The sequence below is a fragment of the Podarcis tiliguerta genome (genome assembly GCF_965153285.1).
Source record: "Podarcis tiliguerta genome assembly, chromosome: 9".
Taxonomy (NCBI): Eukaryota; Metazoa; Chordata; class Lepidosauria; order Squamata; family Lacertidae; genus Podarcis; species Podarcis tiliguerta.
The window spans coordinates 71,143,875-71,165,980 of NC_139542.1; the positions used below are offsets into that span (position 1 = coordinate 71,143,875).

Genomic DNA, 22,106 nt, shown 5'->3' on the forward strand with positions numbered 1-22,106 from the left:
ACTCAAGCGGCGCATAAATATCATGAGATAAATAAAGGAGCAGGTTGCGGCAGACCCCTCAGACGCGCAGCGGAGAGGCAGGCAGCCCTTCGCGGGGGCGACGCGGGCACTTCCCCGCCTCCCGCCGCGGCTTCTCCCGCCGCCGCGGCCTGCGCTCCCTCAGGCGCCGCCTCCCTTTCTGGAAACTTCTCCGCCTCCTCCGCTCGGCCCGCCCGTCCGAGGGGGCGCTCGAGAGGTGAGCGCGGGCCCGGCTGCCGAGCGGAGAGCCGAGAGGAAGCAGGCCCAGCGCCTCGACGGAGGAGGAGCCCCGCCGCCGCCGCCGCCGCTGTTGCCGCCAAGCGCCGCCTGGCGAGCCCCGCTGCTGCTCCGGCCGGATCGCCGAGGGAGAGAAGCGGCCCGTGCTTGCCCGCCAGGGAGGAGCCGCGGAGGCCGAGGCCATGACCGCCGAGGAGGGCAAGGCCGAGGCGATGAGCGCCGCGCCGCCTCAGGAGGGAGAAGCGGCGGCCGTGGACGTCACCCCCGCCCGCGACGGCGGAGTCCTCAAGGTAAGCGCTCCGAGCTCGCGGCCCCGAGGCCTGCGGCGGGGAAAGCCCGACAACAGCCCCGCGGAGTAGGACAGCCATGGCGACGCCTCCCGCCGCCCCGCACGTGAGAGCGGGAGAGGCCTTGGAAGCACGCGCCCGCGCGCAGGGATCCCGGGAGACGAGGCCCAGCGGATTCCCGGGAAGGTGCGCCCGGAGTGTAGTAGAAGATGGTCTGGAAGGTGCTCGAGACGCGAGGAGGAGGAGGGAGACGCTGTTCAGTTTGCTCCCGGGAGGGAAGGGTCAGACTCGGGCTTCAAATCCGTTTCAGTGTTTAGGCTCAAGAACTTGTGGAGTAGCAGCAGAGTGCCTCTGAGCATGTGCAGAATGCCCAGCAACTTTTCCTGGCCTGCGCTTTTAACAACATGAGAATGAGGGTACGATGTGCGTCTCCCCCGTCCTACGCTGTCACTTCCCTTCCTAAATTTCTGTATTGCCAAGATAGCTGTTCTTACCTGTCACTAAATGGCCACCCTACGAGATACTGTTGATTTTATTCACCCTACATGTATATTCCCCAAGTGATAGATAGATAGATATCTAATCAATCTCTTGGGGCAGCTTACAACAAATTGAAATCACAGTACAGTGGTGCCTCGCAAGACAAAATTAATTCGTTCTGCAAGTTTTTTCGTCTTGTGATTTTTTTCGTCTTGCAAAGCACCACTGTGCATTGACGGTTTCCTATAGGAATGCATTGACGGTTTTAAGAAAAAGGCGCAAGACGTTTTCGTCTTGCGAAGCAAGCCCATAGGGAAATCCGTCTTGCGAAGCAACTCAAAAAACGAAAAACTATTTCATCTTGCGAGTTTTTCGTCTTGCGAGGTACCACTGTATTACCCTGAAACAAAAACATTATGCAGTAAAACACAGTGCAGGAAAAGGAGGTGTAACAGATAAAAACCAACTCAGTAAGCAGCCTTGGCAAGATAATGCGCCTAGGAAGCAGCCTCACAGGTCACAGGAGCTTGGTGTTTATTTTTTCCTGCAATGCCAGGATCACTTCAGACCACTGAGTGTGTATGGATGGATGAGGGGGTAGTGACACCTAAATTAAGACACGACTTGCAAAGGAACGAAATGCATATTGATGAGGGTTGGTATAATTGCTTCTCTTGGTGGTGCCTTATGTTTCTTTAACATCCACTTAACTGTGTGTTGCACACAGGTAGGCCCTGCCATGACCAACTACAAGTTTTCTACAACACTACTTTCCGGAGGGGTAGGCAGTTACCAGATCACATCATGCAGAAGAGGCTTGATTCTTCTCAGTGGTTACATATCGGCTTCTGTGTTAGAATAAAATAGTGCAGACCACAGAGAAGCCTTTTCTTTGCTGTACAGAATACAGACCCTTGTGAGCAGGCAGGAGAGTTTTGCTTTAGCTTTTATTTAAACTTATATTTTATAGGTTCCTTAAAATTAGTAGAAATCAAAAAACAAAACTCGGACGGACGATTGATGTATTTCTGTTTCCAATTATGGCTTGCAAATTAAACATGCAAAGTATTTGCAATCTATTGTAAGCCGCTCTGTGATCTTCAGGTGCAGGGCAGTCTAGAAATATCATTATCTTTATTGTAAGAACCTGTTTATATTACTGTTCTTTAGATAGAAATTGAAGTGGACTCACCCAAAATTTACAGAGGTTGGGATTTGATCTAGTTCAGATCCAGGTCTGATTTCTTCATCAGTGTGCCTATTGTAGTGATATTATGACACCTGACAAGTATGAACCTTTGTGAATCACAATTTGAAAATGAAACTAAAAGTTAACCACTGCAGTCTTTTGTGGAATGACATAAACTAGGACGCACGTGCCTTAAACTGAAATTATATCCCTTAAAACTGCAGACATCAAAATAAACCCAGAGCTTGAAAGGCATCCAACAGTTTCTAGGGAATATGGACTGTGCCTTTTTTATTGCAGTTGTGTTAGATTAGTGTGTTAAAGGGCAGCACCAGGAACTGGGGTCACAAACAGACTGGCAGCCAGTGAAGAGTTGCACAGCCACTTTCTGCACTAGCTGCAGTTTCTGATCTGTCTTCAAGGATAGCTCCATCATACAGTGCATTTCAGTACAGTGGTACCTCGGGTTACAAATACCTCGGGTTACAAACACTTCGGGTTACAGTCTCCGCTAACCTGGAAGTAGTACCTCGGGTTAAGATCCTTGTCCCAGGATGATTTCAGAAATCACGTGGCAGCGGGAGGCCCCATTAGCTCAAGTGGTACCTCAGGTTAAGAACGGTTTCAGGTTAAGAATGGACCTCTGGAACTAATTAAGTTCATAACCAGAGTTACCACTGTAGTCTTAGCTCAGAAGTTGCCTGAGCATTGATAACTGTTTGGTCACTCTATCCCTTGATTAAAAGTCACTTTTTTCTGAAAACCGACCAACTCAGGTCAATTGAGGAATCACAGAGACATGAACAGGTAAGAAGGGGCAAGAGAGAAGCTACTAATTAAGGAACAATAGCTCTGAAAAGCCTCTAGCACCAGTCTTCATTATGTAGGCTGGTGCCACAATTGTGTTTTAAGACAAAAATTGCCAAAAACGTTTTAAAAAGGATGGAAAAGTAACATGGGAATCACCAGGATATAACACATTGCTGATGTCATCAGAATTTCCTGTAAAAACATAATGATTAAAGGATGTTATTTCAAATTAAATAGCATGGAAGCAGTCTTCTACACTTTCCAATACAGTGGTACCTCGGGTTAAGTATTTAATTCGTTCCGGAGGTCCGTTCTTAACCTGAAACTGTTCTTAACCTGAAGCACCACTTTAGCTAATGGGGCCTCCTGCTTCCGCCGCGCCGCCAGAGCACGATTTCTGTTCTCATCCTGAAGCAAAGTTCTTAACCTGAAGCACTATTTCTGGGTTAGCAGAGTCTGTAACCTGAAGCATATGTAACCTTGAGGTATCACTGTAGTGTCTGTTCCACTGCCACTGTTGGTTCTACCAATTGCAGCAAACGCCCCTCCGTAGACCCCATAACCATCAAAATGTAGCAGATCCCACCTCTCTGTGTAACACCATGCTCAAAAACCTCCACGGGTTATCTAAGGTAAAATTTTGAGACTCAGGCAGAAGTTGAACAAATAAGAAAGATTTGTTTTACAGAACAAAGTTGGCAGAACAAATGATGTGTCAGGAAATGATTAACTTAATAATTATGCTAAATATCGTGGATGCTGCAGGGTTCTAAACAAAGTAGTAAATGCACAGCTTTTAAACTTCAGTTGCTTATTTTCAGTTACTACTCTTCAGTTAGGTGTTACAGGTTTCTAGGCTAGAAAGTAAATGTTCAACTTATTTCTAGTTAGGTTACTTCAATTTCTTAAAACGTAATGGCATAGGTGTTAAATGCATTTGTTCTTAAACAAGGTCAGTTTTTGTCAGTTTCCCAACCTTCTACCAATCACACTCGCGAGGTACTTCTGGCAGTATAACAAACCCAGGGGGTCACCACACCCCTCTTAACTTCTCCTTCTAGAATATCTCTCTCCTCCTGACTGAAATGAGACTCCTTGTATGGAGGTACAGTGGTACCTTGGTTATCAAACTTAATCCGTTCCAGAAGCCCGTTCCAAAACCAAAGTGTTCCAAAACCAAGGCGCGCTTTCCCATAGAAAGTAATGCAAAACGGATTAATCTCTTCCAGACTTTTAAAGGCAACCCCTAAAAGAGCAATTTAACATGAATTTTACTATCTAACGAGACCATTGATTCATAAAATGAAAGCAATAAACAATGTACTATAAAATAAATAATGCAGTATTGTAGATGATAAAAATTTAATTTGATTTTTTTTCTTACCTGCACTGATGATAGTTATTGTTTGGATGGGGTGGGGCTTTTATCTATTTCAGCAGTCACACAATCAATCAATCAGTAGCTGAACTGGGTTCCACACAGTCACAAAATCAAATTAACCAAAAAAGCCTCAAAAACAAAAACGCAAAAAAAAAAAGCAAAAACAAAAGCACCAAACTTAATCTGTTCCGGAAGTCCTTTTGACTTCCGAAATGTTCGAAAACTAAGACGCAGCTTCTGTTTGGTGCAGGCGCCCAGGAAACAATAGCCGACAGCCGCATTGGGCATTCGGCTTCTGAAAAGCATTTGAAAACCAGAACAATTACTTCTGGGTTTTCGGCATTTGGGAACCAAGGTGTTTGAATGCCAAGGCGTTTAAGAACCAAGGTCTTTTTTCCTCTTTCAGTTTCTCAAGTTGTTTAGTGGCAGGGAACAACAAAAAAAAGGATATCAGAATATAGGAATATATTCTGATATATTCCATAGTAAAGTAAAGGGACCCTGACCATTAGGTCCAGTCGAGACCGACTCTGGGGTTGCGGCGCTCATCTCGCTTTATTGGCCGAGGGAGCCGGCGTTTGTCCGCAGACAGCTTCCGGGTCATGTGGCTAGCATGACTAAGCCGCTTCTGGCGAACCAGAGCAGGGCACGGAAACGCCGTTTACCTTCCCGCCGGAGCGGTACCTATTTATCTACTTGCACTTTGTGCTTACAAACTGCTAGGTTGGCAGGAGCAGGGACCGAAAGACGGGAGCTCACCCCATCGCGGGGATTTGAACCGCCGACCTTCTGATCGGCAAGTCCTAGGTGCTAAGGTTTTACCCACAGCGCCACCCGTGTCCCTGATATATTCCATATATCCCTCCTATATAAGGATATAGGAATTCCTTTCCTACTGTCCATTGTGATCTTTATTGTTTTTTTCCACAACAGACGGTGGTACTCAGAGTTTCAAATTATAGATTTTCCCCAGCAGATGGAGGGGGCTGGTCTCCCATTACAGTTTCCTGTCCCTAACATATTTTGAAGGGTTTTAAAAAGAGAGGGTGCAGTTCTTTTCTTTTTTATAAGGTGATTATGCGGTGTTTGGGCATTCTCCTCGACTTGCTAGCTCATTATAACTTTTATGCAAACTGCGGGGCGTAGACAGCAGAAAAATGGCTTTGATCCAAGTGTCTTGAGACCAGCCTTATCTCCAGATTGATTTAAGAGCCAGGCCATTTGACTATTAGCAATCACCATGTGATTATCTTCTGTCAGTTGGAGCTAGTGGAACAATTTCCAAACCCCTATGCCTCTCTCCCAGAAGCCAGTGGCCCTTTTTGATGGGTGGTTCCCATTTTGGGAGATTGGTAAGTTCTGGATGGGGTTGCACTCCCTCTGAAGGATGCTCCTGGATGCATCTTTGTCAACAGAGGCCCAGGTGTCCTCTGTGGCTAGGAAGGCCTTTGACTGGCCTCATCTGGTTTGACAGCTAGCGCCATTCCTGGACGTGAATAGCCTGGCCATTGTTGCCCATGCTTTGGCTGGCTATAAAAGGTAAAGGGACCCCTGACAGTTAAGTCCAGTCGCAAACGACTCTGGGGTTGCGGCGCTCATCTTGCTTTACTGGCCGAGGGAGCCAACGTTGGTCCACAGGCAGTTTTTCTGGGTCATGTGGCCAGAATGACTAAGCCGCTTCTGGCAAAACCAGAGCAGCGCACAGAAACACTGTTTTATCTTCCCGCCGGAGCGGTACCTATTTATCTACAGGTTAAGAATTTAATTCGTTCTGGAGGTCCATTCTTAACCTGAAACTGTTCTTAACCTGAGGTACCACTTTAGCTAATGGGGCCTCCCGCTGCTGCCACCGCCGCGCGATTTCTGTTCTCATCCTGAAGCAAAATTCTTAACCCGAGGTACTGTTTCTGGGTTAGCGGAGTCTGTAACCTGAAGCTTCTGTAACCCGAGGTACCACTGTACTTGCACTTTGACGTGCTTTCGAACTGCTAGGTTGGCAGGAGCTGGGACCAAGCAACGGGAGCTCACCCCGTCGCAGGGATTCAAACTGCCGACCTTCTGATTGGCAAGCCCAAGAGGCTCAGTGGTTTGGACCACAGCGCCACCCGCGTCCCCCTGGCTGGATATAAATGTGCTCTTATGTGGGGCTGCCCTGGGGTCTGGTTTGGAAGCTCCAGCTGGTGCAGAACGTGGTGGTCAGATGACTGCTGGGAGCTGCTGGTTGGCAACATGTGACACCATTGTTAAAAGAGCTGCCCTGGCTGCCTATCTGCAACTGAGTCAGGTTCAAGGTTCTTGTATTGATTTATAAAGCCCTTTGATTGATATCTATGTCAATCATGATACAGTGGCATACAAATATTTTATAAACAAACAAACCCTTCAAGCAATCAAGTGCATTCTCTGTGGGTTATTTATTCCTTACTATATTTTCTTCGCCATAAAACAGATATTTAAAGAGCAGTTGGTTGAGTGAGTCTGAATACCTTAAAACTTCCCAGAAAGTACTACATTTGTAGATACCAGAGTGAATGGCACCTGCTGTTTCCCAAACTTTTACCTGTGTTAATGAATGTGAGCACAAAAACAGAAGAGGGTAAGAGTTCTGCTTTTATTAACGTGGATTGTGGAAACAGAACTTAGTATGCTTAGTATAATTGGAAGACAGGGAATTGGAAGCCCTCCCTATTTCTTTTCAGCCTCTTTTATATCTTTCTTGTGGTTCCTTTTTCTTTTTCCTCCTCCTTGTTATACTTACGTTTTGTTCTGTAATTTGAAGTTCCCTATCCCAAGATGAAGGGCCCTCCGTGAGGGGCAAGGCAAAGAGGATCTCCCAGAGTGAGAGGCTGGGGGAAGAGGGGGAGGCTCCCAGGTGAGAGCTGGGAGGGCTCACTTTTCTGTGTGTGGAATAAGGGTTAAGACTGAATTTTTATAGAGGACTTTGTAAGTTCATTTTCCTCTTCCTTTGCTCATCTCCCCACCCCCATCTTTTTCTTGTTTAAATTAGTGTGATTTTTATTGTATCTTATGTGGAAAATGTTCAATAAAAATTGATTTTTAAAAAAGAACTTATTCTGTGTTCATTCTAATTGATAAATACTAAATTTAAGGAGCACACTGTAAAAATCCAGCAGTTCTGGCTGCTTGCATGTCTTTATTGTTGAAGCTGGTGATGACAGAGTGTGCCTTTTGTACATGCATTCCTTCTTTTTGTGCGCATCTGTCAGTCTGGAGATAAGTCAGTGAAGAATAACTTTTTTTGGAGCTGATGAACCTGTGTAATAGTAATCATGAGTTCCTTAAGTTTGCAAGGGGAGGGGATCAGCTGCTGTAGAGTTTGTTTGTTTGTGGAAATCTTCAACTCACATCCCAGAACAGCCATGGCTCCCTACGCAGCCTTGAAGCTCACTTGTGGTAGTTAATCTTACCTGTAGTTTAGCCTACTTTGTAAAGTTTTGCAGAAATTAAATTATGATACCACCACCCCTAGGAAAAAAAATGTACAAGGCACAAACATTGTACTTTTCTCCCATTTACATGAGATCCAGTTCTTAGTTTGACTACACTGACTCTGTATAAAGCAGTCATAGCTGAAGAGTCATGCTAGAGGGCTCTACTTGGACAGATGTCCATTTAACAGCTGTGCTGTTCCAAAAACATTTGTAATTCCTGAATAGTTCAAAGGTGGACTAAACATCACTATAAAACTGAGCTGAAGCTCTGACAGTGGAATGATCTAAGTAGAGAAGGGAGCGTTGCTAGTTTCTTTAATATGGTTTTATGAATTTATCATCACAATTTTCTCATGCAGAAGATCTGATCACAAAATCTCATTTTATAGTGAGGGTTTGTGAACTGAAGCCTAGTAACTTAGAGGTGCCGTTAGCTGCAGTCAAGATGCCTTAAATCTTTAACAGCAGGAAATGGAATTTTGCAGTGTTGATTACATTCAAGAACAGTGAAGTACAACCCTTTAACACTTGTTGAATGAATAAAATATTGTAAGTGGTAAAACTAGTATCAGATGGCATTGCCACAGCAATCTGTAAAATCTTTCTTAACAAACTTGGTTTACTTCTTAGGGTAGCGCGGCTTCCTAGTAGTTCATATAAATATTGTTTTGTTTCCCCCGCTACAGATTATCAAGAAAGAAGGGACAGGGACCGAATCACCCATGATTGGTGATAAAGTGACTGTTCACTATAGTGGGTGGCTTCTAGATGGCACAAAGTTTGACTCAAGCCGGGACAGAAAGGACAAGTTCTCATTTGACTTCGGCAAAGGTAGTGTGTTCTATGCCTTGTACACAATAACATGATCTCTTCAATCGCATTTTTAAAAAGTGATGCATTTCATATTCCATATTAAATGATGATCCTCTTCTTAACTTGCAGTGTAAAATGTTCGTTGTCCTACACTTTTGTATAGAATTGTCTTCTCATTATGGGAACAGAATTTAATTGTTATGTGGTTTCATAAATACAGTTGAATAGAAGCCACAAGAGCATATGCAGGTTCGCTTTCACCATTGTTGTTTGTCGGTAATGCCACACAGGCTATTTTCACTTGTTGCTCTGTTAAATAGAAATGTATCAAGCTAATGCGGTGAGTATAAATTGTTAGGCACAACTACAGTTTGCACAAATATAAGTGTAATGAAATATAATATGTACAAAAAGCTTTGGCCAGAGACAGTTTTGAGCACAGAAGCGATGAGGTTCTTGAGGTGAATCCAACTATTTCCCCTGAGCAGAGTTCCATTTTTTATGTTTAATGCCTCAAATACATGTCTGGATCTCTGCAGAGGTAAAATCATCTTGAATGGAGGGTGGTTATTTGGAGCAGGAAAAATAGCTTTCTGGGACAGAGTTAAGTACCTATTCCACCCTGCTGCCATGGCCGAGGTTCCATTGATGGAGAAAGGAGGTATCAGCCATACCTCTAGAGATCTTTGGGAGAAAGTCCTGTTTCCAGAGAGAAGGCGGTTCTGAAGTCCTTATTCTGTTCTAGTCTCCATTACTGTGACAGCAGAACTGAGCTTACAATTTCTGTTGTTTTAAGGTACTTGCCACAATTAAACTCTTAAAGCAGAGTTTCCCAAACTTGGGTCTCCTTCTGTTTTTGGACTACAACTCCCATCATCCCTAGCTAGCAGAAACAATGACCAGGGATCAGCTTTCCAAAAACGGCTGGATTTCCAAATTTGGGAAACCCTGTTTTAAAGTATTCCGGTACTTTTAGTCATAATCCGTGAACTTCCTCTTCACTTTTTCTTCTTCAACATTCCTAATATGGATAGATAAGTGTCAAAGAGGTATCCTGGTTCTTTAGTTCAGTTGGAGTTTGTGACTTGGGGCTTATCCCTGCAATGTCTTTGCGTTTTGCTAGCAGAGAGAATGTGAATAAATGACTACTGATGACAGCAGCTTCTTACAGGTGCTTGCTTTTTAGTAATGTGGCCAAATTCTTCTTTTTAGGTGAAGTCATCAAAGCTTGGGACATCACTGTGGGAACTATGAAACTGGGGGAACTTTGTCAAATAACTTGCAAACCAGAATATGCCTATGGTTCTGCTGGCAGCCCCCCTAAGATACCTCCCAATGCCACACTGATTTTTGAGGTAAGTCAGAGAGGCTATTCTTTCATCTGTAGCAGTAGCAGGACAACTGCTGTCCCCAGCAGCTGTACATGTTTGCCAAGGCTAAAAGCTGAACAGCTGGTGCCAAAGGCAGCAGAATCAATGAGTCCCTGTAGATATGGAACTTGGTTGGCGAAAACAGAACAATATTTGAAGAGTACAGGCCCAGACCTTTGTTGTAAGACATGGAATAACAGATTTATTCATTCAGGTTTACTGCTGTAAGTATAAAACAAAATTCAGAAATAAAACAGAAAAGTTGACCAAGTGATAGAGTAAAATATCTCAATGTAATTAAAACAGAGAATCTTAGAGTCTTCAAAATGTCTTTCCAGTAAAAATGGTTTAGTCAGCCATACAAACTGCAAGAGAAGCTGCTGAAAAGAGAGTTCAATTTGAGGGCGCTGCCTTTTGCCTTCCTGCACCTGCATGTGAAGCAGAATTGATGGTCTTAGCATGTGGTAATGGAAAGGGACTCAAGTGGGAAGAGGCATTCTCCTAGGTACCCATTCCAATATTGTATTAGTTGAATACTCCTTTCATAGTTCTGGTCAGTGGATTGGCTTTTCAAGAATTCATTGGTTTTTTTCCTTGTTCATTTTTATTTTAACTTCATTTGGTATCATACCTGTTCAAATTACGGTATCTGTTGCAATTCTCCACCTTGGTTTTAAAGGAGGATTACTTAAATCAATAATAATAATGCCTCTTCAGATAATTCTACTTTTCCTCATACTTTTCTGTGATAAAGTCAACCCTTCAGAATTTCACCCTGGGCTAAATCTGAATTTGCATTATTTTGTTCATTCCTCTAGATAGAGCTGTTTGAGTTCAAGGGTAAAGACCTCACAGATGATGAAGATGGTGGAATTATCCGAAGAATTCGTAAGAAGGGAGAAGGCTACTCCAAACCCAACGAGGGAGCTATGGTAGAGAGTAAGTAGCAGTAAAAAGATGATGGATGGGGATGTTGGCGCAGGTCCCATAACAGACACTTTTTATGCATTTGGGAGCGTGAATAAGTTTCTAAGTGCATTAACTCCTTAAACCAGAAGTTTTTTGTTCCGTTATCAAAGAACTTCCTTCAAAAAAAGAAAAGAAAATGGCATTATGTTAAAATTAGTATTTGAAGTCCTGCTCTCCTGGTCTCAGCTAACAGGCACCAGAGATGAGGCCTTTTCTATGGTGACCCTGCATTGGAAGACTGTTCCCAGGAAAAGACCTTTCTTTGTTGGCTTTGGCAGAATGGGGAACATGTGACCCTCCAAAGGTCCCGTCCCCCCAACTACCATCAGTCCCAGCTAGCATAGCTGATGGTTAGGGATTACAGAAATTGTATATGGAGAGACATTTTTGTTCCTGTCCATGTTGGGGTAATTTTATGGGGCTGAGTTTTTATAATTGTTCGGCTTTTACTATTTTGAATGTTCTATTGTTAACTGCTTTAATAATCTGGAATTTTAGTGTACCTTTACTTTTTATTGACTGTGTTGCAAGCCATCCTAAAAGGCATGGTTTGGCTGTATTAAGTAACTATACCCCTGTCTCCTCACATACCATGCTAGATAATCATGCTTAGTATTGATATAGTGCTTTAAACTGCTGAGAGAGGATAATATATATAATCCCAGTAATCCCGTCTAAACATGCCATTTTTTGTTTCAGTTGAGGTGGAAGGTCGGCATGGAGACAGACTGTTTGACAAACGGGAGCTGCGGTTTGAAGTAGGAGAGGGAGAAAACTATGACCTTCCTCCTGGCGTGGACAAAGCACTTCAGAAAATGGATAAGTTGGAAGAGTCCGTGGTGTATCTCAAGCCCAGGTATATACGCCTTGCTTTGAAGCAGTCCTGAAACACCACTTTCTTGGGTGCGTGAGGCACACCCTATTGTTGCCACTGCAAATAGACTCAGCTTTGGGGATTGGGTATATCTGTAGGCAGTCTTATGAGGTCGCTTATTTAGAGGTGGGTGATGTGATGCCTTTCGAAGGAGGAAAAACAAGCAGACCTGGATCTTAGAAGCGTCTCATTTCTTTCACAGCTATGGTTTTGGAAGTGCTGGGAAACCAAAATTTCAGATCCCTCCAGATGCAGAGCTACAGTATGAAATCAAACTTAAAAGTTTTGAAAAGGTAAGCAAAGGAGGGGTTTCTTCTAATGAAAAGGAGATAGAAAAAGCGTTCACATTTATCCATCCATGATAGGATGTGTGTGGCCAAAGAAATAGAAATGTATTACAATAACTTGCATAAAATGAAGCTACAATATACTTTCCCAACTTTTATTATTTTTATTGATTTAAACTTGTTTGTTCCATGTGAAATTACTATTGTTTTTTGTTGTAATATATCTGGAGCAGGTTGGGGTGGGGATGGTTTTAAAAATCCGCTGCTACAACCTTTGGAATCCCTGGTGAAGGGTGGGAATGGCCTCATCCTGTTTGGGGGGGGTGTTTTTGATACCGCCAGCTATGCACATCGTTCCACAATGGAAAGCCACAGCACATCAAAAGGCTTCATGGAGAGCAGCATTGAAAGCGAAGGCCAGAAGCTCAATAGCTGGTGACGGCTTTTCAGCTTTTGTAGTCAGTCAGGAACGTTTTCCTCACTCTCTCCCACAGTGTGAGATTTCAGTTGTAAACTCTGGGACAGGAAATTTCCACTTGGTTGCAAAGGGGGAGCTCTTGGGTTGCAAAATGCAACTGGCACCCAGTTAGTTTTGAACACTGGCTTGATTTCACCCCCAGAGGCACACTCCGATGTCTTTCGAGACAGATGGATGCCAACAGCAATTATACTTAATGAATGTATAAAGTTTTCTTTAAAAAATTAATAAATCAGGGTTGCTCTTAATCCTGTCTTCCTTTCAGATTGATACCTGAATGTTCTGGAGGAATTTCCAGCTGATACGGCTGGTTCCCTGCCAGTCTGAGTCTCATAGTGGAATGGTGGTGTCATGACTCAGTGACCAGGATAAACGAATCAGAAGTGTTAGGGTTAATGTCTGAGGAACTGGAGCAGAGGTCTGTTGAACCTAGCAGGCAGGAGGCTGCTGAACCAGTTCCCACACACCAAAGCCAGGACCCTCACAAACCCCTTTCCTTGGTCTTCATAAACCAAGTTTCTCCCACACTTACCTCGCCAGCCCAACAGCACAGGGAATGTACCTTAGTAGGAGGCCAGTGAGTAAATGAGACGCATCACTTTTCAAGCCAGAGCCATGTCTGCTCTCCCCAGGTCACACCAACATGAACCCTGTTATGCATCCTCTTAACTGTTTTCACCACAGTGAAGTATGTCATTAAACTGTGATCATGCCTCTTGCTTGCCTGCATTGGAGAATGGAAGGGTGTGTTGGGGGGGAGGGGCTATTGTGTGGCTGGAATGTATTCTGCTGTACGAAAGGCAAGAGTCACATTTCAGCATTCGTCTAAAAACTGGAAGAAAGGGAGTTTGGTAGAACTCCCTGGGAAAGGACTTCTACAACTGCCTTATCTATCACACATAAAATTAAATTGTATGATATAGCAGTTGTCAAATTTAGGCTGCAGTCGCGTAGTTGTACAGTGGTGCCTCGCAAGACGAAAAGAATCCGTTCCGTGGGTCTTTTCGTCTTGCGGTTTTTTCGTCTTGCGAAGCAAGCCCATTGACGGAGTAGCGCTATTAGCGCTATTGGCAATTTAAGGGCTAAAAACGGCTTTTTAAGGGGTGGGGGATTAGCGGTTTTGCTGCTAAAATGCTATTAGCAGCTTAGCAATTCAAAATAAGGGGTTTTGGAGCAAAAAAAAAAAAAATTCAAATTTTTTCATCATTTTTCGTCTTGCAAAGCAAGCCCATAGGGAAATTCGTCCTGCGAAGCACCTCTGCAGACGGAAAACCCTTTCGTCTTGCGGGTTTTCTGTCTTGCGAGGCATTCGTCTTGCGGGGCACCACTGTATACCTTGGAGCAAGTGCTATTGAACTCAGTAGGACTTCTGAGTAAACATGGATGCAATTCAGCTGTTAAGTAATAAATAATATATCCTTGAAATATTATCATCTCACATTTCAAATCAGTAGTTTCTGATTTGGGCTTTCAATTTTATCTCCATGGATTTCACAGAACTGATGGTTCACACGTACTGAAACAAGCATCTCTGCTTTTTCACATACAGTATTAACTTGCTTTGTCGTTTGGTTGTATGTTTCCAAACCTTTTCTTTCACATGCTGCAGAAGATGGAGTAATATGAAAGAGATGAGAGATATGAGAGTTGTATAGGCATTGCAATGGCCTAGTACTGCAAACTGTCTTACATAATTATTAGAAATCATTTGGAGGACATAAAGGGCGGGTAAAACAAAATTTTGAAACCTTGTCTTTAGAAACTATTTTACTCAGTATTTTAAAAGAAAATAGTTCATAAAAACCCAATGCCCCCAATTTCTATTTTTTCCATTGGACATAATTGAGAGAAGACCAGTGGAAAGATGCTTTGTTGCGCTTTGGCTGTGACAGGGAACCATGTTGCAGAGAGATCTAGAAGCTATAAAAACAGCATAGCACAATCTGATGTTTTGGGATATAGGAAGAAGACCCAAATATAAAGGGTACAAAGGAAGGGACAGCAAGGCACTAAATGCTAAATTTCTGCTGTGTGCAGCATCGGCATATGAGACGTACAGACATAGCTCAAGAGATGTATTATTCCTCTGACTTACATTTAACCAGCCCTGAATGTGGTGACTAGGTTACCCTTGCTTTCTGCTTCCATTTTCTTGTTCCACACCGTCAGTGTGTGGTTTATGGCCAGCAGTAGAGGCAGTAAACTGACATGTGTATCTGCTTGCCTGGTGTCTCTCCACTTTACGCTTCTATACAGTTACATGCCATTCTTCCATAGACGCCTTGTCTTCAAAAAAGCACCCCGTTGATTGGTTTCTTTTTTGTCTGGACAGGCTAAGGAGTCGTGGGAGATGAACACCAATGAAAAGCTGGAACAAGGGTCCATTGCAAAGGAAAAGGGCACTCAGTATTTCAAAGTGAGTGTAATAGGGGATTTCAAACACCCCTGGCAGATACTGAAGTAATGTTGAGTGTGCCATATCTTTGGATTTGCATTCCTCTGAAATTGTGGTATGGGTGTATGATTGGAATTTGGATTATTGATGACTAAAAGCACTGTATGCTGGAGTGGAAGGAAACTGTTTCCAGTGCTGAAACTTGCTTATAGGTACCATAGTCATAAAAGTGAGGCCCATAGTTTCACTAGCTCGTTCTAATGCCCCAAAATCTACCTGAGTGTGATGTACAACAAAGTTTTCAAACTTTATTAATCTATATTGTACTCTGCCCACGGCCAGGGCTGTCTTACCCATAGGCGCTAGGGGTGTGGGGTGCCGGGCTCTCAGGGGCACTAGGCCAAGAGTCCGGGGCCTGAGAGTTGAGTCTGGGGAAGAGCCGGCCCGTCGGTCGGCGTGCCGCAGCAGGCTCTTCTGCTCCGGGTGGCCCTGTGCCGCAACTTTGGGGACGACCGAGCCAGCGAGACGCTGAGGTGGCCGGCCAGCTCCACCCTCCTGCGCGCCTGGCACTGAGCGCCGGACAGATCTTTGCACCCTGGCACCACATATGCTTAAGGCAGCCCTGCCTACGGCAGTGTAATTTCTGGCACTTGTTGGGTAGGCTGAGATGATAGCATAGAATATAAATACTACAACTTCGAAAGGAATAAAGCTGTCAACATTTGTACTCCATTGAGGGAAGGCTGGTTAAGTCCTGTGCCCCTACAACAGAAGGCAGGGCTTAAAATGTTTGATATTAAGAGTCAAGGAATGGTCCTCTCCCACTCAGCTAATTCTTGCCTTCTAGCATCCAAGAGGCTTTTGTGGCCTTATAGGCCATATACTCCCTCCGCTGTCTTTTTAACTAGAGGCCACACTAAATACCGTATTTTTTGCTCTATAAGACTCACATTTTCCCTCCTAAAAAGTAAGGGGAAATGTGTGTGCGTCTTATGGAGAGAATGCAGGCTGCGCAGCTATCCTAGAAGCCAGAACAGTAAGAGGGATTGCTGCTTTCACTGCGCAGCAATCCCTCTTGCTGTTCTGGCTTCTGAGATTCAGAATATTTTTTTCCTTGTTTTCCTCCTCCAAAAACTAGGTGCGTCTTGTGGTCTGGTGCGTCTTATAGAGCGAAAAATACGGTACATACAAGTCCCTCATTTGACATGGGTAGCAAAGATTTTCCCATGATACTAGGAGTGATACAGTTAGTTGTCCTAGGGGGGCATCCAGCCAGATGGTACGGCAGCCCAAGTGGCCATCACCTTCATTTTTATAAGGTGGCAGAGGACCAGGATCAGAACAGGGAGCCCCTTTAATGGGCCATGAGCGTTCTGTTTCCTCATCTTCTCTGACCCCATGAAACCATATTGAATCACCCTAGGTGAATCTAGAGGGTGCTTGTGATCTTATTCAGAGTCGGGCATAAAGGTGGGAGATCCCACAAAGCAGTATGAGAGAGATTCCCTTGAATTCTCTTCTTATAGCCTGTAAATTCCTACTGGCTTCAGGTCAGTCTGAAACAGTGTGGGAATTGGTCTAAGCATTGGCACTCCTGGCAAACTCACAGCTAGCCAACAATAATGTAAAAGATGCATGTACTGACAGAAGCCATCCCAGTAGGGGAGCCACTACTAAACAATACTATCCCACCTGTTTTGCTTTTTAAAAAACAATGTTTTAATTCATTGTTGCAAAGATGTTTTGGAGAGCAATGATAGCGCTTTCCCTTACACCCCTGTGCTGTGTGTCAGGGGCCTATTCACTTTGGTTTTCCTGTGCCAGAAGTGTGTCATTTAAGGTCCCGAACATTGCCAACGAGGCTGAACAGTTCAGGAACATAAACTACTGTGCTTTTGTGGCAATTACTTTTTTAGTTGGTCAATGCAACCAAGTGTTAAGCAATTGGGAGTCAGAAATCCTTGCTGACTTACTGCAAATCATCTAGAGATCTACTGGTAAATCCTAATGTTCCTTTTATCTACCCTGATCTACACTGTAAGGTGGATAAGCGTTAAATGCCACTCTGTCCATTATGCAAGGAGAAACTAAGGAGTCAAGGAATATATCATAATTGCCATGAGTGCTAGGGAAGAGGTGGGTGCAACAAGAGATAGATATGCAATATGTTGAGCTGACCTACTCATTATAGCAGGGATTGGGGAAAAACATGTCCCTCTAGATGTTGGATTCCAACCTCTGTCAGCCCAAGTCGGCAGAGCCAGTTGTCAGAGATGATGAGCGTGATAGTCTAGCTTTCCTGAGACACCTGGTTAATGCTTCCTTTCCACAATCATAGTTGAGGTAGAATTCACGTTCTGCCCAACTAACCATGCACGGCTACCTGCAACTAAAGCTACATTAGAATTTTTGCCCTATTCTAGCTTCAGTTGAACATAATGGCGGCATTATTTCAGCCTGCCTGCTGGGGACCTGCTGGGTTGGGAATATGGCCCTCTAATCCATTTGAGTCTGATGCCATACCGATTGCATTCCAGGAGGGAAAATACAAACGGGCAGCATCACAATACAAGAAGATAGTGTCATGGCTGGAACATGAAACAGGACTCTCAGATGCAGAGGAAGCAAAGGCTGAGAGCTTGAGACTCGCTGCCCATCTGAACCTGGCCATGTGCCATCTGAAGCTGAAGGAGTATTCCCAGGCCTTGGAGAACTGCAACAAGGTAGGCAGCACTTTAGATACCCAGGAATGCACACATGGCTTCCTCTTTTCTCTTTGTTGCTGCTCCCTCCCTCCCTCCTTCTTTGGATAAATGAGGCTGCTGCTGTATCTCATTCCCCTCCCTCTCTAAGGCTGCTGAGCTGTATCTGCCACACATAAACCTTTAAGACATTTTAGGTCTCTTACTGGAGGTTTTCACCACATTTTGAGAGCCTAGGTTATAACTGTTATGGTTCTAGGGGTTTCTCGTGCGTAAGCTTGTCCCAACCTCTGGCTGGGTTACCTTAGTGAACCTTTCCTGTCCGGGCAGCCACTCGCCCGTGACTGTCTCAATCGCTGGCAGAATCCGTCAGTGGGCGTTTCTTAAACTTCTTCCAGCAAAGAAGCTCTTTGACGCCAAGTCTCCGCCTACTCTCCCTGCGCGGAAGCCTTCTGCGCAAGGAGGGCGTAGGCAGCGGAGGACCCCTACTCTCCCCGCTGGTCCCCGGCAAGGAGTCATGGGACCGCCTCGCCGCTTCCCCCATCTGCCCCCCTTCTCCACTGGAGCTACGTTGATTCTCTTCCCCAGAAGACGGGCTGCCTCTCCCACCCCCGGGACGCTCTCTGGGATCCCTTTGGAGCTTGCTCTCTCCCTCGGACACTGATGGCAGTTCCCTGACAATAACAAGTACATTATACTTCATTTTGTGTTGAAACACTACATTTACTTTAAGTGCATGCTTCAAACGCACCAGAGATGTCTAGCTGTATGTTCTCATGATGATGTTTGGATATTTTTCCTAATATTTTTTCTTTACCTTGCCTCACCTGCCTGCCAGGCTCTGGAGCTAGACAGCAGCAACGAGAAAGGCCTTTTCCGCCGTGGGGAGGCTGAGTTGGCTGTCAATGACTATGAACTAGCCAGAGCAGATTTCCAGAAGGTGCTGCAGCTCTACCCAAGCAACAAAGCAGCCAAAGCGCAGCTAATAATTTGTCAGCAAAAGATCCGTGAGCAGCATGAGAGAGAAAAAAAGATGTATGCCAACATGTTTCAAAGACTTGCAGGCAAGGAAGCAAAGGTAAGCAGGAGTGCTCTGCAGAATCACACCTACGTTTTCACCAGTAAACAAAATAGTCTTGTCTTCACCCAAGCTTGTATACTATAAGAGGGCAATTTCATTTTTCTCTATGGATTGTCAGTGTTTCAGCAGTTTTCCTAAAATACATTCCTCTTGGAACATATTTAGGTGCTCCCAAGCCATTCCTTACTTTTAAACCCTCTTAAGTCCCCAGCTCCCTGGGTGGTCATGAGATGAGGGTGGTTATTTTTTCCTCTCTTGAAAAAGTACCTTCAGCTACAGGAAGAATTTGGAAGAGGGACACTCTTTCCCGTTCCATCTTTCAGCTCTTTGTGCTGAATATCTACTGGATCCAACTTCTATCCAGATCCCTTGAAAGAGTGAAGTGTGTGACCCACTTTCTCCTTTTGGGTTGGGGAGCTGATCCAGGGGAGGGGGGAAGTGATCATAGGAGATGGTACTTGCAGCACTTGCTCAAAAATTAAAATGTGCTCTCAGGCCTCAGAAGGTTGACAGCTCCTGATTTAAGCCCTCTGTTAGTTGTTTCATAACTCTTCAATTTGGATTATATTCCTTTGGTTTAGAAGATTACTGTATCAAAAACTGGGGAACCCTGCTTTAATAACACTCAAGCAACTTAAGAGGTGAGATTCCTTCTTACCGTATTTTCCTCTGCCATATCTTTTCCGTAGGTGGAAGCTGATGCAGTCTGCAGAGAAGAGACAGAAATGAAAGATGACAAACAGAATGGAGTTGAAGAAAAAGCAGATGATGTAGAAGCTTGAAGCTGAAATGCAGTTCTGTTAGTTTTGTAAAACTGAAGAATTTCCAGTGAACTAGACCTTTATTTTTCTATCTGATTGAATAAGAGGCAGGGGCTGGGGCTATGGTGCTGCTTTATGTCTGTCTGCATAGGAAATGTGAGTGGCAGAGCAGACCTGGAGTAATCTTAGGGACGTTATTTATTCAATCATGCATTCTGACTTGGTTGCTCTTGATCTTGGGAATTCTATCAGGATCATTTCCTCCTTAGTTCCATTTTGTTTTTTCACTGACATCTCTCTTGGGTTCCACTTTAATCTAATCCCAAATCCCACTCTGTTTCTTTGGCCTTTTTTTTAAGTAATCATCTTACCCACAATAAGGTAATTGTATGGGAGACTTATGAACAAACAAAACCACTATGTCCCTTCTACTATAGCCTCATCCTGTCTTATTTCCTCTGTCAACACAAGCATCCTTCTCCCATGGGCAAGTGTTGTCACCTTTCTTGTAATGCCTCCCCTTTTGCACATTGCTGAAGATTAAGACTGTGAGGTCCAAAGCTTGAGCAATAAAGTACCAAAAGAAAAGAAGGAAGTGTTGAGTAGATGCCATGTTCTGTGAAACTTTGAATTAAACTACCACGAGGCGTTCACACAGCATCCATAAAAACAGTGCTGAAACACACCAGCCAGAGAGCAACACCTGCATACTAGCCATGAATGGAAAGATGCAATCCTTGCGCATCAGGAGCAACCAACGCCCACCCCCAGTGTCCTTGGAAAGAATGGTAAATTGCGATACAGTGCCCTGTGGAGGCATTTGCTGGGCAATGGCTGCAAACCAGGCTAGGAACTCCACCAGTCCCTGTGGCAATAGTATTTAAAAACAAAAAACGAACTGAGGAAGGAAACCTGTGTTGCCAACCCCACCCTACATAATTATACTGGTCATCCCTTAAAAAATGTTTTAAAAATCATTACACTTATGCAGCTGTGTAATGGGGCTGTGAGGGAGGCACAATACTGGAGTGTATGGTGGTATGCATAATGTACTGCAGAATCAATGAAATATTGGGGTCCATTCGATTTTGAGTGGGGAAAATGGGATGGCAGTGTGCGGGAGAATCTCCCCTGGGTTAAATTGGAGTATGTTGATTTATACTAGCTCCTCTTTCATCTTTGCCCAAGGTAGGAGCAACATCTGAAGAATATTATGTCTCACTTGTTCTCCATGTGTATTAGGTCTGACCTAATATGAGTCTAGCACACATTTTCAGGCAAACGGGTCTGCCATCCTGTTTTAACACAATAAGCTCAAATTAAATCTTAACATTTATTGAACCCAAGCATTTAGCATGCACGGGAGAAGCAGCAGATGGGAATTCAAGTGCCACCAGGAGGAAGAGGGACATACGCTGCCACTTAACTCCCCCCACCCACCCAAATATCAGGAACAATAGATAGGGGACTCCTGGAACTCAACCTCATATTAAAAGCTCTACAGAACAGCTCCTTTACCGCCAGTCAGAGCTGCAGAAAAGTATCATACATGGAGCAGTTGTGAACACACCCAGCTCCAACACCCAGTCATCAACAGGCACCAAGGGCTGCTTATTTTTTATGTGTAAGGGGTGCCTGGCTCAAATCTAGGCCCAAAGGCCCTTCTGCCTGTTAGGCTAGCCCTGCTGGGTAGCATCCCAGCATAACTCATTGCCCAGATCCCTCCGCATGACTAAACAACAAGAAAAGCAGTGCTCACCCCACATCTGCCCCCTAAAAGGCTGGTCCCTAACCATGCAGCTCATCTGACTGAAGAAAGCAGATGCCTCTGGCCTGAGCCCACCGGGCTGCTGCCTCCTTGCAGCCGCATCCTGGGTTCAGCTGAAGCCACAGTCTTATTAGGGCACCACATGTGGTCCACCATATGTTGTGGGGCTCAAACTCCCCAGGCAGTACCGCCAAAGGGGGATGAGTTGCAGTCCAACAACCTCTGACTGGCTGCTGATTCCCCACCCACCCATATGGCAAGGTGCAGGGGGCAACCCCTGTCTATCACTCTCCTACAATAAAGCTTATATTGTGGTGGTGTTTTTTCAAATTTTATTTTTAAATTTCAAACTCAGATTGAAATTTAGATAGAAGAAGGGGTAGGATATCTGAACTCTTAGGTTTTAAGTCCTAGCTTTATAAGCTTGCTGTAACCAGTCACAGATGCACCCTTCTTTGGCGATCCCTTGTAGTCAAGTAAGGTTGTCTTCCATGAACACGGTCTTAACAGTGAGTCCTTAAGTGACTGGAGGCCAATTCTGGATCCATACATCCTTCCACAGTGGGGACATAGGTTTCTGGGCAGGAGTTGATCACGGTGAGGATTTCTCCCTTTTGTCCTGAGTTTGAGTGTCTTCAAAGTCCACGACGCCCTTGGTAAAGGCTGTCCTCCAATTGGAGTGCTGGCAGGCCAGTGTTTCCCAGTTGTCTGTGTTTATACATTTTTTTAGATTTGCCTTGAGAGAATCTTTAAA

At 44.4% G+C, this 22,106-nt stretch overlaps 1 protein-coding gene across 1 annotated transcript; it reads left to right on the forward strand.

Annotated features, from left to right (window-relative positions):
• Positions 1-74: 74 nt before the first annotated feature.
• On the forward strand, positions 75-20,175 carry FKBP4 (FKBP prolyl isomerase 4). Its single transcript, XM_083399087.1, has 10 exons — positions 75-545; positions 8,541-8,685; positions 9,880-10,022; positions 10,856-10,976; positions 11,706-11,862; positions 12,083-12,173; positions 14,978-15,061; positions 17,578-17,763; positions 18,581-18,820; positions 19,513-20,175. The coding sequence occupies exons 1-10, from the start codon at positions 438-440 to the stop codon at positions 19,603-19,605; spliced, it is 1,368 nt and encodes a 455-aa protein (XP_083255213.1). The 5' UTR covers positions 75-437; the 3' UTR covers positions 19,606-20,175.
• The last annotated feature ends 1,931 nt before the right edge of the window (positions 20,176-22,106 follow it).